The sequence below is a fragment of the Anser brachyrhynchus genome (assembly GCF_964034855.1).
Source record: "Anser brachyrhynchus genome assembly, chromosome: 6".
In the NCBI taxonomy this organism is placed as follows: domain Eukaryota; kingdom Metazoa; phylum Chordata; class Aves; order Anseriformes; family Anatidae; genus Anser; species Anser brachyrhynchus.
The window spans coordinates 39,968,002-39,981,625 of NC_137700.1; the positions used below are offsets into that span (position 1 = coordinate 39,968,002).

The 13,624-nt window shown below is 43.6% G+C and overlaps 1 protein-coding gene across 4 annotated transcripts in view; it reads right to left on the reverse strand.

Moving 5' to 3' along the window:
• The window catches only part of FGFR2 (fibroblast growth factor receptor 2), an 83,044-nt gene that overhangs the window by 46,885 nt on the left and 22,535 nt on the right, over positions 1 to 13,624 (reverse strand). For all 4 annotated transcript variants that reach the window (XM_080597113.1, XM_080597112.1, XM_080597111.1 and 1 more), the window contains 2 exons: positions 8,561 to 8,730; positions 1,800 to 1,923 (listed from right to left, as the gene is read on the reverse strand). In XM_080597113.1, coding sequence (XP_080453239.1) covers positions 1,800 to 1,923; positions 8,561 to 8,730 — 294 coding nt within the window. The remainder of the gene's footprint in view (positions 1 to 1,799; positions 1,924 to 8,560; positions 8,731 to 13,624) is intronic.

Here is a 13,624-nt window from a genome sequence, read left to right on the forward strand (position 1 = left end):
GCCTACTAAAAGCATCTTTTAGCAAAAACGAAGTTGAATCAATCTAGGCTCCCCTAAAGGATTAAGCAAATAGCAAAACAAATGAAGAAAAAACCTCCACAAATCCCTCAGCTGGCCACCCCCTTACATTCTCCCCCTGTAAGTCCAGCCAGGGCGAGCAGCTCCGCACCGCACCGGAGTACACAGGGAGCCGTGTATTACCAGCTCTGGCAGCCACTGCTGCACCCTCAATAAATGGTATTCAACAAGTGTTCAAACAAGAACGGCTCTACGAGTCACTCGGTTTCACCTCAACAATATGCATGGCTAACCCTACTGAGGATGACAAAATATTGCTAATGCTATAAAAATCCTCAGTCTGTTTTTGGTGTTAACTAACTAAAGAACAGGGATAGGGGAGTTGGGTGGTTCAGACCATCTTTGAAGACTTCAACGTACAAGTAGGGCTGCAGCCTGACAGCATCCCCATCACAAAATTCTCTCCCTCCTTCTCTGCTGCACGACTCCCCTTTAGATTTGGGAGTTTCTGCAGATTAAAGTGGTCCAGGACAAAGTAAGGTACTAGTAAAGAGCATCCAAAACAATACAAGGGATGCATTTTTCATTCATGTAAAAAAACAATCTACAGAATGCAAAATGAAAATTTTGCCACTTCTTTGTCCAAATACAGCCAAACTGACAATAAGATTTGCTCTAGAAGACAAGTTGGGCTTCCGATCACCAGCCAAAAATCACTTACAATAATCACATTTATTTTTGCTTTCAGTACTGATTGACCAAAGTTTTACTCCCAGAGCTTGTGAAGATCAGATCACCCCACAAGCCTGGGGAGACCAAAGTCCATTCAGACACACTTTAGAAACTGCAGCTCAGATCCCCAAAATTACTACTGCCAAGTCCTGTTATAATAGCCAAACTGATTACTGTGGATAGCAATCCCTGCAGATTCAATAAATCTACTCACACCCATCCAGGCTAATCAGCAAGACTAGGGGTGAATAGAATCAGCTCCTGAGATTTCAAGCCCTAATTTAGCTAAGCACTTTAATAAATGTGTAAGCCTTATTAAAGTCAACAGGATTTTGGTATTAAGTTAATATTACTAAGCATATGCTTAGTAGTGCTGCTAAATCACAACACAACTGCTATTAAGAACTCACACAGCTTTTTAGAATTTGTCCTCAGGTGAAACACTTCGTAATTTTTGCTGTCTGTGTCTCAGGAACGGCCCATAGCCCATGTAACGTGCTGCATTCAGACCTCCTTATAGTGCTGCGAATGCCAAGTACCTTCTCTGCAATCCAGATCTGCATTGGCTTCCCCGAAGTCAATATCTAGCATTTCCTAAGAGGATTATTTCAGCTGTAGTATCAGCCATCTCGAGGATCACTTGACAGTTTTCACAACTGCAGTTATTAAAGTTGATGCCAATACAATCGTACCAGTAATAATTAAGTTGTAATACTAATAATTAAAATTGCATTAGTATTTAGTATCTGTTCTTTGTGGTAAGCTTTTAGGTGTATCGCAGCAACAAGTAATTAACAAGAGCTTACTTGCACACACAGATATTACAGCTTTGCCTAGGTATGGGCAGATTAGCCGTGCAGACACGAATGAGACAAGCGAATACATTAAGTTACGCAGGAATTGCTATGCAGTGGATTCCTATCTTCAGACTACCAAGAAATCATCTTCAAAACTGACACAAAATGTATCAGCCTAGTTCTAAATGTTTTAATATAGAAATCAGTCATTAATTAAAAACATCGCCACGTATTTGACAGACGGTTACTTACCGACAACGTCAAGATGGTACGTGTGATTGATGGAGCCGTACTGGTTTTCCACGATGCACGTATAATTTCCTTTATCAGACGGGACTACGCTCTCCATGATGAGACTCCAGTGCTGGTTGCGGACCTGGTGGGGTTGCAGACAGAAATTGAGATCTTCCCTAGCACAGCATCCCCATCTCGCCTTCCAAAACAACTATTTTCGCAAATTAATTCATCTTTTGTAGTCCATGTTTAAAATTAGTCTCTTTGGTGCTCGTTTAACAGTTCCTGACATTTAAATGCTTTATTTATGCCTGATTGGGTACAGCACAGGTACAGCAGTTTTCATGTACCCCATTATAAACATACCTCGTCCCTAATTTGAGCACTTCAGACTTCAGCGCACATCCAGTCCTACCAGGCTTACGACGATGGCACCAATTAGCAGCAGTCATCGTACCGGGCTTACCTCTCAATCCACTCCAATGTGAATTCACACCCTCCAGATATTTCTCATCTGTCTCCAAACAATCATCTGGTAATCTTAACTACCCACAAGCAATATGGGATAGATATGATCCCCTAACATCCCAGTCTGCTTTTTGCTCTAATAGCTCAATTACACAGCCCATATTTTGGAGAAACAAAATACAAAGAGGGGCAATGCCTGGGCTCCCTCCTAAAGAAACAGCGGGGCCGCATCTCTTACTGCTATAGGGCTGAAAGAAATGAAGGCCTCCTGAAAAATGCTTGAAGGAAACCCTCACTGAAACAGAATATAAGGATATACGCTTATTTCATACAATCCTTCTCGGACACAATGTATTAAAGGTGCTGATTCCTTTCCCATTTGAACTCAAAAGGAGCGTTGGCAACGGTCTCACAGAAAATAGGATCCGGCCCAATACTGGAAGGATATAGAGTCATCCAGTACACATATATATTCTCTGCATCATGAATTGGCTCCCAGAATGACCTCTTGCTGGCTATCCATTAATCCCTTGTTTCAGCATTACATTTTTGACAAAGTGCTCAAAAATCTTAACATCATGTAGCTGTAATGTACAGCTTTTAAACTGCGAAGTACATGTTTTAGCAAATGGAATAAAATACAATCTGGTACAGTAATTTTAATCATCCAAATGGAAAGTAGTAATTCAGTGCCGTATACCAGAAAAATTTATGGACCATATAGTGACACTTCCAGTAACTACACGTTCTTGAAAGATTATTACAACCACAGGTTTGAAACCCTGCTTCGTGCTCGCCTATTGTACAGCTCCTCCTCCAGCAGGAACAGGCTGCTAGGGCTGCATCCACGCTGCCAGCAGCACCCACACCTGCTGGAGTAAAAACGCCTTCAGCCCAAAGCTGAGAAGAGCCCTCTCTAAGGGTCTCCCGCTAGCTAACGATTGGCCATGTGGGCTTTGAAAAACAAAGAAAATGCAGGCAAGCCCCCAAGGAGTAGGTAAAGGGCATGGATGCTGACCAAATGTCGCAGAAACGTGTGACAACAGGACCCCAAAATCTCCAGCCCAAACTTACAGCCCCTCTCCCCAGCTCCCCCTTTTGGTGGTATGCATCAGAAGAATACATTGGCTTTTTTTCACAGCATCAGGAGCTCAGAAATAAGTTTGTAAAGCTAGAGCTTATCGATACTATTCTATTATCTCCTTATTCTGCTCAGCAACATTCAAAGACAGCATTTGGTCAGGAATAACTACTATCATAAAACACTGGCAAATAAGAAATACAACAGCTGTATATATTGAACATCTTACTGTATGAGCTCTTTTGGCAAAGACTTGGTCAAAGATACCTGAACTTTTTGCCATTACAAATTTAAAAATTCAGAATCAGAGCATTTTTTAACGTATTTGATTGCAAAACAGGAAGAACAGAACACGGATCCAGAAAAGCTACAGTTTTTGTTGCACTTTTTTAAGTAATCAACTGATTGGAAAACACAAGAAATTGTGTGGCATTCAATACGAAAACATAACTTACAGCCACAGGTGGATATACTGGATGGCAACGTTAAAAACTATTTGTGTAATTTCCCTTCTCGCAACTCCAACGAGAAAGAGATAATATCTTTATACTAAAACAACAGCTTAAGCCTCTTTAGTTTAAGCTAAACAACTGCTGCGAAGGCCCAAAGCATTTATGACACATCGTCACACAACTGGATTTATGTCACGAATCTGGATTCAACTAGATTCAGCTTGTTGGCTTGCTGCTGTCTGGTTACAACTGCAAAGCCCAGCTGAAGGCGCCTTTGCCGGGGATGACGGCGGCTTCCCCTGCTGACGGCTCCCAGACTGAGCCCCTCATTCCAAGGCACGCTACGATCCTGCCACGTCCCTGCAGCCACCCCGTATGCGACACCGTGACCACGCAGGCTGTGTTAACGGGGCCTTTTATAACACCCAGCCCTAACCACCTAACCCCAGGAAGGCTCTCTTCAGTGCCATTACTGAAAACCATCACTGAAACCACACCAGGTCACATAAAAGCTCGTTTCAAAGCAGTGCTTCAACAGCGCCCAGACCCTGCTTTCTGCATCTGGATGAACAGGGATGGTCTTTTTGGGAAAAGCAAACCAAAAGAACCCTGTGCCTGAAGCTGCAGAGGTTAGAGGTACCTAAGAGATGCTCTCTTGGGAAGGCAGGTTAAAGCCCTCCTGGTGAAGACATCGATCCTGCAGCTCTCCAAATATTCCCTACCAACTTTCCCTGGGTAATAGCAGCTGGGTCCGTTCAGAAAGATGACATGAGCTTGTCTGGAAGGCAGAACATATTGGGGAGTTTATGAGAACTAATCCACTAGAAAGGGGAGAAGGAAAAGAAGAAACACACATGAGAACAGCAACAAATCACTGAAAGTGGGAGCATCCTCACCAGGCAGATGGGCTCCAGAAAAGGACAAGTGCCCACAGCCACAGAGTTGTCAGTTTTAGAAAACTTCTCCAGTTCTCCAACCTGACTAGGTCTTTGCCAGTTATTATCCTGTTATTTCTGCTATTTTGTTTCCTGAAGCCCTGCTATTAACTTTGTTCAAAACCCTTGAGAATACCCACGCAGCCCATCACATAGCCTTCAGAGCATCCCTTCCAATTTGTAATGGCCTGTTCTTGAAATAGGGCAAAATTCAGGGAACAACTCCATTCCAAGTATCATGAATCATAGCTTGACCCTTCAAATGCTTCGTTGCCATAGTTTAATAACAGTTTTTGCACTCTTTTTTTTAAAAAAAAAAAAAAAAAAAAAAACTTTCTGCTTTGCAATACCATTTTCATGCTGCATCTGCGCTTCACAATACTTAACCCCAGTGCCCAAGAGGGCACTTTCTCCGCAAAAGTGTTAGGACAATAAATATAATCTCAGTATGGGTTTTGCCTGACCATGTATTGACACTTCTAGCAAATTACTGAGATGCTTTTTTGGGCAATTTCCTCCACAATTTTCTTTAACCAAACCTTCCAGACAGTGTCTCCAAACAACTTAATTTTTAAACTAAATCATCAATATCAAATATATGCAACTGCATCCTTTAGATATAGCTTGGCAGCGAGCAAACCCAAACTAGAATCAAAATGTAAAAGGGCAAGGAAAATCTCATAGAAATTCTTGGCTTTTGGAGTATCATATAAAAAAATGTGGAAAGTTCTGCTAATTTTAAAAATACAAAACATCCTCAGTAACCAGATATATGATGAAAAGTTGTCATTTAGAAAAAAAGTAATAATAATAATGGTACAAATGGATCAACTTTAAAAGAATTTCAAAAAAAAAAATCAACACAATGTCAGAAACCAAAATCTGATACCCCACAAAAATCAGCACACTTCAGGTAAGCTGCTACAGCTCAGGCTAACAGAACAAGTGCAAAACATCCCCACAAAAGCCCCAGGTTTCTGCAGTTCCTATATAGTCACCTTTCTTTCCTTTTCTCTGTATTTACCTGACTGAATTTAAACGTGTGGAAGACCACTGCAGTGATGAAGCTTATCAAAACGCATATGTGAAAACACACACCTGTTAATACTTAAACAGTAGCCACTGACACAAGTACATTTGCTTTCTGGGTGGTGTGACACAAAAGTGAAGGCTGCTGTGGTCTCACATAAATGGTGTAGAGTATTCACCCCAAGAAATCTTAAAATGCCTTAAAACGCACAAGCAAGAATTATCATCACTTTTGGGAAGGCATAAAAAAAATGCCTAATAAGGGTTTAGAAATTCAATAACCATTCCTCTTCTCCTCGCTGTGGGAACTTCAGATATGCCTTGAAAAATCATAAGAGGTTTGATTTTGAATTTCACCACCCAGAATTAGTCACAGCGGAGGAATTTCGCTCTGGGAGCTATCTTGGCCAGCGCATACGCCCTTCTGCTAGCCTGCCTGAATGTAAATTGACTCAAGACATTCCCCAGTCAGAGGGACAAAGTGCTACAGGCCACTATCTGATTGTGATAAAGAGCATACAAGGAAGAGATTTCTTAGCAGCAGGAGAGAGGTGGCTGGAGGATTACTGGAAAACTTCACATTTTCCTTCCCTTTCCCTGTTCTCAAAGTCATGACCATCTCTCCCAAAAGGAACGGACAGTGTTAGGTCAACTGGTAATGGCTGTATGGCCAGGTTCCAGCTCTTCTAGGCACTCCAAGTATTTTGTGTATGAAGATCTACAGCAGAAATGCTTTACTTGTTGCAATGCCTACACTCAGGACCATCCGGTGTACAAGAATTATCATGGGCTGCCATTCCAGCTGGCTGAACATAGGCGAAGAAGGGAAGACTCACTCCTTTCCGAGGATTCCTTCACTGCAAGTTTGTTTGTTTGCAGTTGTCAAGAAAATACAGTTCTCCCCATTCCACAATAATTTTGAGTAAGCCCAAAGAGACCACATACAGCCCCTCCAACAAATACAGGACACAGCCTCTAGAAGCTCTGGAGACCTCATTCTTTAATGGACATCCATTGAAAAAAAAAATTTCCACCTTAAAAACACAAGTATTCAAAACACCAGCTGAATCTGGAACATACTTTGGTTTGATAAGCAGAATGACAATAAGTAAATGCTTCCGGATCATTTTAAATGTGATGCATTTACAAGCAACAAAAAAGCCTAAAATCCACAGCTGTGCCCCCCCCCCCCCTTTTTTTTTCCTCTAAAGAGATGTAAGAAGTTTTATGATTTAGAATTATAGGTATATACTTCACTTATCCAGCTGGCTTTAAAAATTGGCATCTGTTGTTTCTTCCCTGAGCACATACATAGCTAGGAAATTGTACACATTTCATACACAAGACCAAAATTTAATTTGTGCCACTTTGTGTGTATCTGCTACAGAGTATGAATGGGCTCAACCAGGTGCCTGACACAGGCTAGCGGTGGTGGTAGGTTTACCCCACCACAGATCACTCTCCCAAACCAGAGAGATCAGGTATCTCCGTCCTGTCTTACGAGACACTGATTTTCTTTCACGGTTTTCAAGAGTAATATCTGCATTTCCCCTTCATGAGACGTAAAGAGTGCAAACAATGTCTCAGTCAGTACTGCAACAGTTACTATTATTTTCCAAGACAGGATTAAGGGGTTTTTTAATTGGCTTTTTTTTTTTTTTTAAATAAGCACTGTGAGAAAGGTGAAAACCACTGAATTGTAGCCAATTCGTTAACACTCCATAGCATTATGAAAGGCAGAAGGTGCTGCCAGGTGTACACTCATAAGCAACAGCAATTTATGGTGTAAGCAAACAGATGGAAAAGTCTACTTAGATAATTAGTGTTCACGCGGGGAAATTTTCTGGGCTTCATTCTCTGCTAACACAAACGTTGGAAAAATTGACACTTTCTACAGTAAATCTAGTTAGAGAGGAAAGGAGGCTATGGCTTGTTCTCCTCTGCACTGGAAAACATATTTTTTTGTACCAAGCAGGATCTGAGTCAACGGCACACGAAGCAACATCCACGCTCGCTCCATCAGGGCACCAGGGGCATGAGAAGCCATGGATGGAAAGCTCCCAGAAGAGATCCAGGTAGCTCAGAAAGCTGGGGCAGGATGGCAAGGGGCACGTATGAACAGCAATCCGCCATCCAAGCCATGCACTCCCATTCCGGGGATAAGATGACCCAGTTCTGACTTCTGACCTGCCCTAGGCAGATACCTGGAGGTTAAAGGTCCGTGCACTAAGCCAGAGAAAGAGCTGGCCTCCCCGAACCTCTCTCTTAATCAGTAACCACCAACTTCGAATGAAGCGTCTAATCTGAAGCTATTTAAAATTCAAACAAACCCCTGTAAGTAATTGCTGTTACTTTCCCTCAAATTCTGCTTCCCATTTCAGTTTCACAGACCATAAACTCTATAGAAAATAATAACTTTTGACTTCCGACCCTTCCGTTATTAAACTGCGTATAATCACCACTGCAGATAGTCATGGTTTTAACAATGCAGCTGAAAACAAATGGAGTAAAGCCTTCACATCTTACTGTGTTTTGCAGTGTCAGTCTTTAGTTTTCCAAATAAGTCATTATAAATAATCCTTAGCTGAACTGGTATTGAATTTAAGAAAAAAAATAAGTTAAAGCTCACTAACAGCCAGAGAAACCACCCACCCTTCCCCAGAAGAAAACAATTACTTTTTTTTTTTTTTGCGTCTAAATTTGATCCAAGTCCATTAAAAAAGATTTTCTGTTGACTTCAGCAAGTTTTTTTTGATTTCTTATTCAAGCCTTGGTCAAGAACAGAAATTGCAAAATAACATAATGAGATCTTACCTTATAGCCGCCAATACGATGTTCTTGTTTAAATTCTTTCCCATTTTTCAGCCATCGCATGGTTGGTGTTGGGTTTCCCATGGCTGGGCAACGGAACTTGACGGTGTTGGCCGCTGGCACTGCATGTAACCTTTTCTCCATTTTGTCCGTGTGAGTCCAATAGGGTGCCCCTGTTGGGAGGAGAAGCGTGCAGAAATGTCAGTGCTCAGCATCCGAGCTCCCTTTCCAGCCCCTTCCGCAGATGGGAAGGGCTGTCCGCACTTGTTTTAGTGGGGACAGCGTGGTTTAGGAAGAGTACAGGACTGGAAATCATATGCTGCAAGTGTTGACCAGAATTTTGCAAACGGCTCAGTCTGCAGCCTGGAGTAGATAATTTATGACAAAATTCCAATAATTAACCACAGATATCCTTTGTTTTGTGGATGTTGAGTAAGGCAGTTTTCAGCAGACCCCACTGATCAGAGGCTTGAGACCTCAAGCTGAGTTACTGCGAGCACTCAGCAAACTTTGAATTCTCCAACCCCAGTTTTGAAGAGAGACAAAGGCAGAAGACCAAAATGAAGCTTCAGCCTTAATCCTGTCCCCACATGTTTGAAGGGGGATAAGCACACCTACCTGCCTAGGAGCCTGCTAACGCTCACAGACCAACATGGCAAAGCTAACTGTGCTGTTGAGAAGCCGTTAAAATATATTTGCAAAGGGAATATACTTCTGAAATCTTAACCAAAGAGGAGGAAACCAAACCAGAAATCATGGATAAGCAAAACTCAGCAACTCATTTTGTTGTTTTTGTCAACACAGCGCATCAAAATACACATCTGCCCACCTCCTTTTACCCAATCAATTTTTACTTGAAATACCCAAGATCACCCCATGCTCTGGAGCCACACACCGCTTTGGCTACATTGCATGGTGCCTTCCTGATATTGCTTTGGTTGTATCCCCATAACAGCTGAAAAAAGTTAAATATTCAAGATCTGGTTAATACTAGGAAACATTAATTCCTTCCACAATGGCATTTTCCTGAAGCAAATCAGATTAGCCTGGAATTTTTAGGACTAGAGGGGTCCAGAAAAATAACTCCATTTCTCTCAGCCCTGTTTCATTTCCTTCATTAGCAGCCTTACACTCCACTATAAATAAACTCTTCCGCTCCTCAAATATTTATTGCCGTTCTTACAATCAGCACAAACTCAGAAATCCTGCCACCCTCCTCCCTAAATAAAAATACAGCTGGATAGAAAATACAGGAATAAATCCTTTAACAACATCTCTCTCTGTATAAAGAAAACATTCCAAAAGCAAGCCTTAAAACGATGCTAAGAACGATAAGTGATTTTTTTTCCCCGAAGTAGCAATTAGTGTTAAAATTAATGAAGTAGAAAAGCAAAGCAAATTTGTGCATGTAATCAAAACAGAAAATCAGGTAACTATTGGAAATTTAACTACCGCGCTAAGAAATTGTTACATGGACTAAAGTGAATTAGAGATGCAAGGAAATTCACTGTTAATGCTATTTGCTAAAACCAGGATCGCATTAAAACAACAGAAGCCTTTAAACAAAGCCAACCAAAGGAATTACCAACTACACGCAAAGACCAAATTACATTAGGTCTGTACCAGGTGAAGGCAATCACAGGTTCCTACTGATACATTACAAGGATATTTTCTCTGGATGGCTAAAAACGTATCACAGGACCAATACCGGGCCTACCCGTGGTGTCCACAAAGCCAACCGAGGCAGGTCAGGTCATCAACCATCCCAAACTGGTTATACTGGCATCTCAGAGAGCCCAGCACAAGAAAGTCACGGCGCCCAGCCCAGCGGGAAGCTCCCAGCAGAGCACAGCCCAGGACCAGGGCATGGGAGTTGGTCAGGATCTGGCCACCAACAAGCAGCTCCCACAACCAGGCCGCTCCACGCAGCCAGGTTTTTACACAAATACTTTACACGAGTACCAGCTTGCAATGAAGTATGCTCACGCTCCGGTTGTCTGGCACGTAATCCCTTGTCCAACAACCCCCACACCCTTTAAAAAAAATCGTGTAAAGAAGCGCCCAGGTAATCCTTGTATACAAGAAATGCACAGAGAGGAAACGCTTCGCTCAGTGGGAGAGGTGGGAGCAGAGAAAAGGCTGGGAGGATGCAGGCAGGAACGAAGAGGAATGGACACAGAGAAACGGGAGGGAAGCTCTGGGCTGGGAGGAAGGACTGTGCTTGGAAAGCTTGCACAAGGCTCGCATCAGCAGGCTCCGTAATGTTCCTGAATTACAGGGGAACTCTGAGGAAAAACATGTGGACATCACATGCTGAAACCACGGCCTGAAAGCGCGTCAGGATACCCTGCCGTTTTTCACTGGGTAGCAGCAACACGTACTGGCAGCTCACCAGGGTGGTTAAGGGAAAAGAGAAAGGCAGCAATATCTGCAAACCCTAACACTCACAGCCCTTCTGCGACACGTGGCATTTCTCTTCACAGATTAACTTCTCAAAACCTAAAAGCACCTTTTCTGCTTTTATTTCTCTTGAGGGCAAAACCATCCAGATTTGCTAAAACGAAGAATAAATGTAGTTTACCAGCACACACCGACCACTGCCAACCCCACACAGACCATCTCCATCCCCCCTTTGCCTACGGGACGGGTGAAGGGAGGCAGCACCCCTGGCAGGAGTTCCCACTAACATCGGGGCCAAGCCCGGCGCAGCGGCGGCGAGCAGCAGGGGAAGGGGTGGGAATTCCTGATGGCTTTTCGAGCTCTCATTAGGGAAGAAAATATCCTGCTGACCCGCACCGCGCTCCGCTGCAAATGCATTACATCTAATCAGGCAAATCTCCTGCTTGTGAAATTGAAATTAGGCAGCCCAGGGGACCACTTCACTTCAGGATTCCCTGATTATTATTTTTCTTCTTCACATATGTAATACAAAGAAATACAGGAGTAGCCAAGCCCAAGCCTGCCTGAGAAGCACCTTGAGCACGTCAGTGCACCTGAAACGACCACCCCAAGCTACTCCAAGGTTTTCAGTACACTTGTATTTGACCTTTAATTAAAAACCACTTCTAGGCAGCATCCAATTTTTGCTGCTCCCTTGAGCGGGTTTCCACTCTGCAGGATTTGATGAATTTGAACCTTGTTTTATCCTTTCTGAAATTCTTCAAGGCATGAAAAGCACAGCATGTGGATTACATTTAGATACTTTTTGTTCTCAGTGCCAATTTACCATTGCTTGGCCCAGAAGAAATTGTTTAAAGGGTGATAAGGAAAGAAAAAATCCACAAAGCTTCCAGTCGCCTGAGCAGAGTTCAAGGCAGAATAGCAGCATCTTCAGGGCTACTCTCTAGAAAATTCCTGTCGGTCTGAGCATCTCAGCCTGAGTGCAGCCATCACGACAGCTGTTGCCTTGCCAGCACTGAGCACAGAGAGCCCGGATAACAGCAGCCTGAAAGTCAGGTTACCTCCCAAAATCATGATGACGATGAAGCAACAAGTACCAGCAAAGCATTCTTCACTGCCACCAGCGGGAAGCGACAATGGCCAGGGCTTGTAATAGGAAGCCCCAGGTCAACATCCATGGAGGTGATGCCCCAGCACCAAGCTGACGCACCTCTTTAGGGCAATGAAGGTAAAAACTGAGTTGCCAACAAAGCCATTTTGGAGAGAGAGAGGTCTGTTTTGCAGGGGAACCAACCCTACACCTTCACCACGAGCACTAATCACTCCGACAAAAGCTGGAAGTAATAAAAAGCTATTCAGGATGCAGTCTGGAACAAATCTAGCACGTTGTTTTTTCAGACAGCTGAAATCTCTGTCAAGCTAGGAGGACACCAAACACAGAGTGAAGTCTGCCGTGCATGCCTTTTACTTAAAAACACACACGGGCCGAACGGGCACGTGTACGTGCGAGCGCCCTCGCCTCCCCAGAGCAGGCTGCTGCTGAGCCACCTCCAGCCTCCATCCTTCAGGAGCGCTTTTATTTTGGGGCAGCCTTGAAAAGCAGCCTAGATTTCCTCCTCGGTCCCTCTGCCTGCCTTTGAAAACCTTGGCCTCGGAAAACATGTTTGTAACGGAGGCAAAGCAAATAAAAGAGCTTAAAAGAATACTTCCACTCGTAAATAAAACAGCTCTAAAAGGTTTGCTTTGGTTTTAAATATGCAGGAATGAGAATGCCAAGGTTCAGTTTCCTGTGGAAGGCACTACAGCCATTTCCTGCCTCATCACGTCATAATTAACATGCCAAGACAGCTGGACTTTATCAGAATTGTTTCATCAAAAAGCAACAACCTTTGAAGACTATGGCCTTTTGTTTCCATCACTGAAGGCATAACCAGGCCAATTTCCACCGCTTATCCTTAATGATCACAGCTGTAATTTGCATGTAAATTATCAGTTAAACGGTTTTAGATCTGCGATGCTCAAACCGTGGTTCAGGAAACGCTCCAAGAGCTCTTCTCTCAAAGGGTAGCAACCAAGGACTGGTGGGACCCTGAGGTCCCCAGGCTCTGCCCAGGAAGGCAGTACGGGATGTTTGACCATTTCGCACCACTGCCACCCCGCAGCACTCTCAGGATGGACTTAGACCACTCCTCCGCCTTCACTTTTCAACCTGCCCTGAAGTTCAGTTTCCTAAATTCGATCTGACCTTCTGGGCGCGACATAAAACCTAGAAGGGGAACGGCCAGGAATACTGGTGGGAAGGCTTACGAGATACCAGGCTCACAAGCTCCGGCAGCTTGCAAAGGCACCAAACCGAGTCCCACCCCAAACTATCATGCAGCTCTGATCTTGCCAAATCACAACCATCTTTCAGCAAAGTCGTATTAATCCAACTGAGTTACAGCGATGCAAGTTTTCATTGAAAACAGACTGTTTGCAGAGTTGCGGTGTCACAGCCCTTCCTCCGGCTCCCGCTCTCACCGCTGAGAGCTCAGACCCCAGAAGGCCGGCGGTGCTGTGCCCAGCGCCCATCTGCAGCCTGAAGGGAGAGCCAGAACCTGTGGACACCTTACTGAAGGGCACTCTCAGAAGGACTTGCTTCCATGGTTCTACACTACAAGGGTTTTT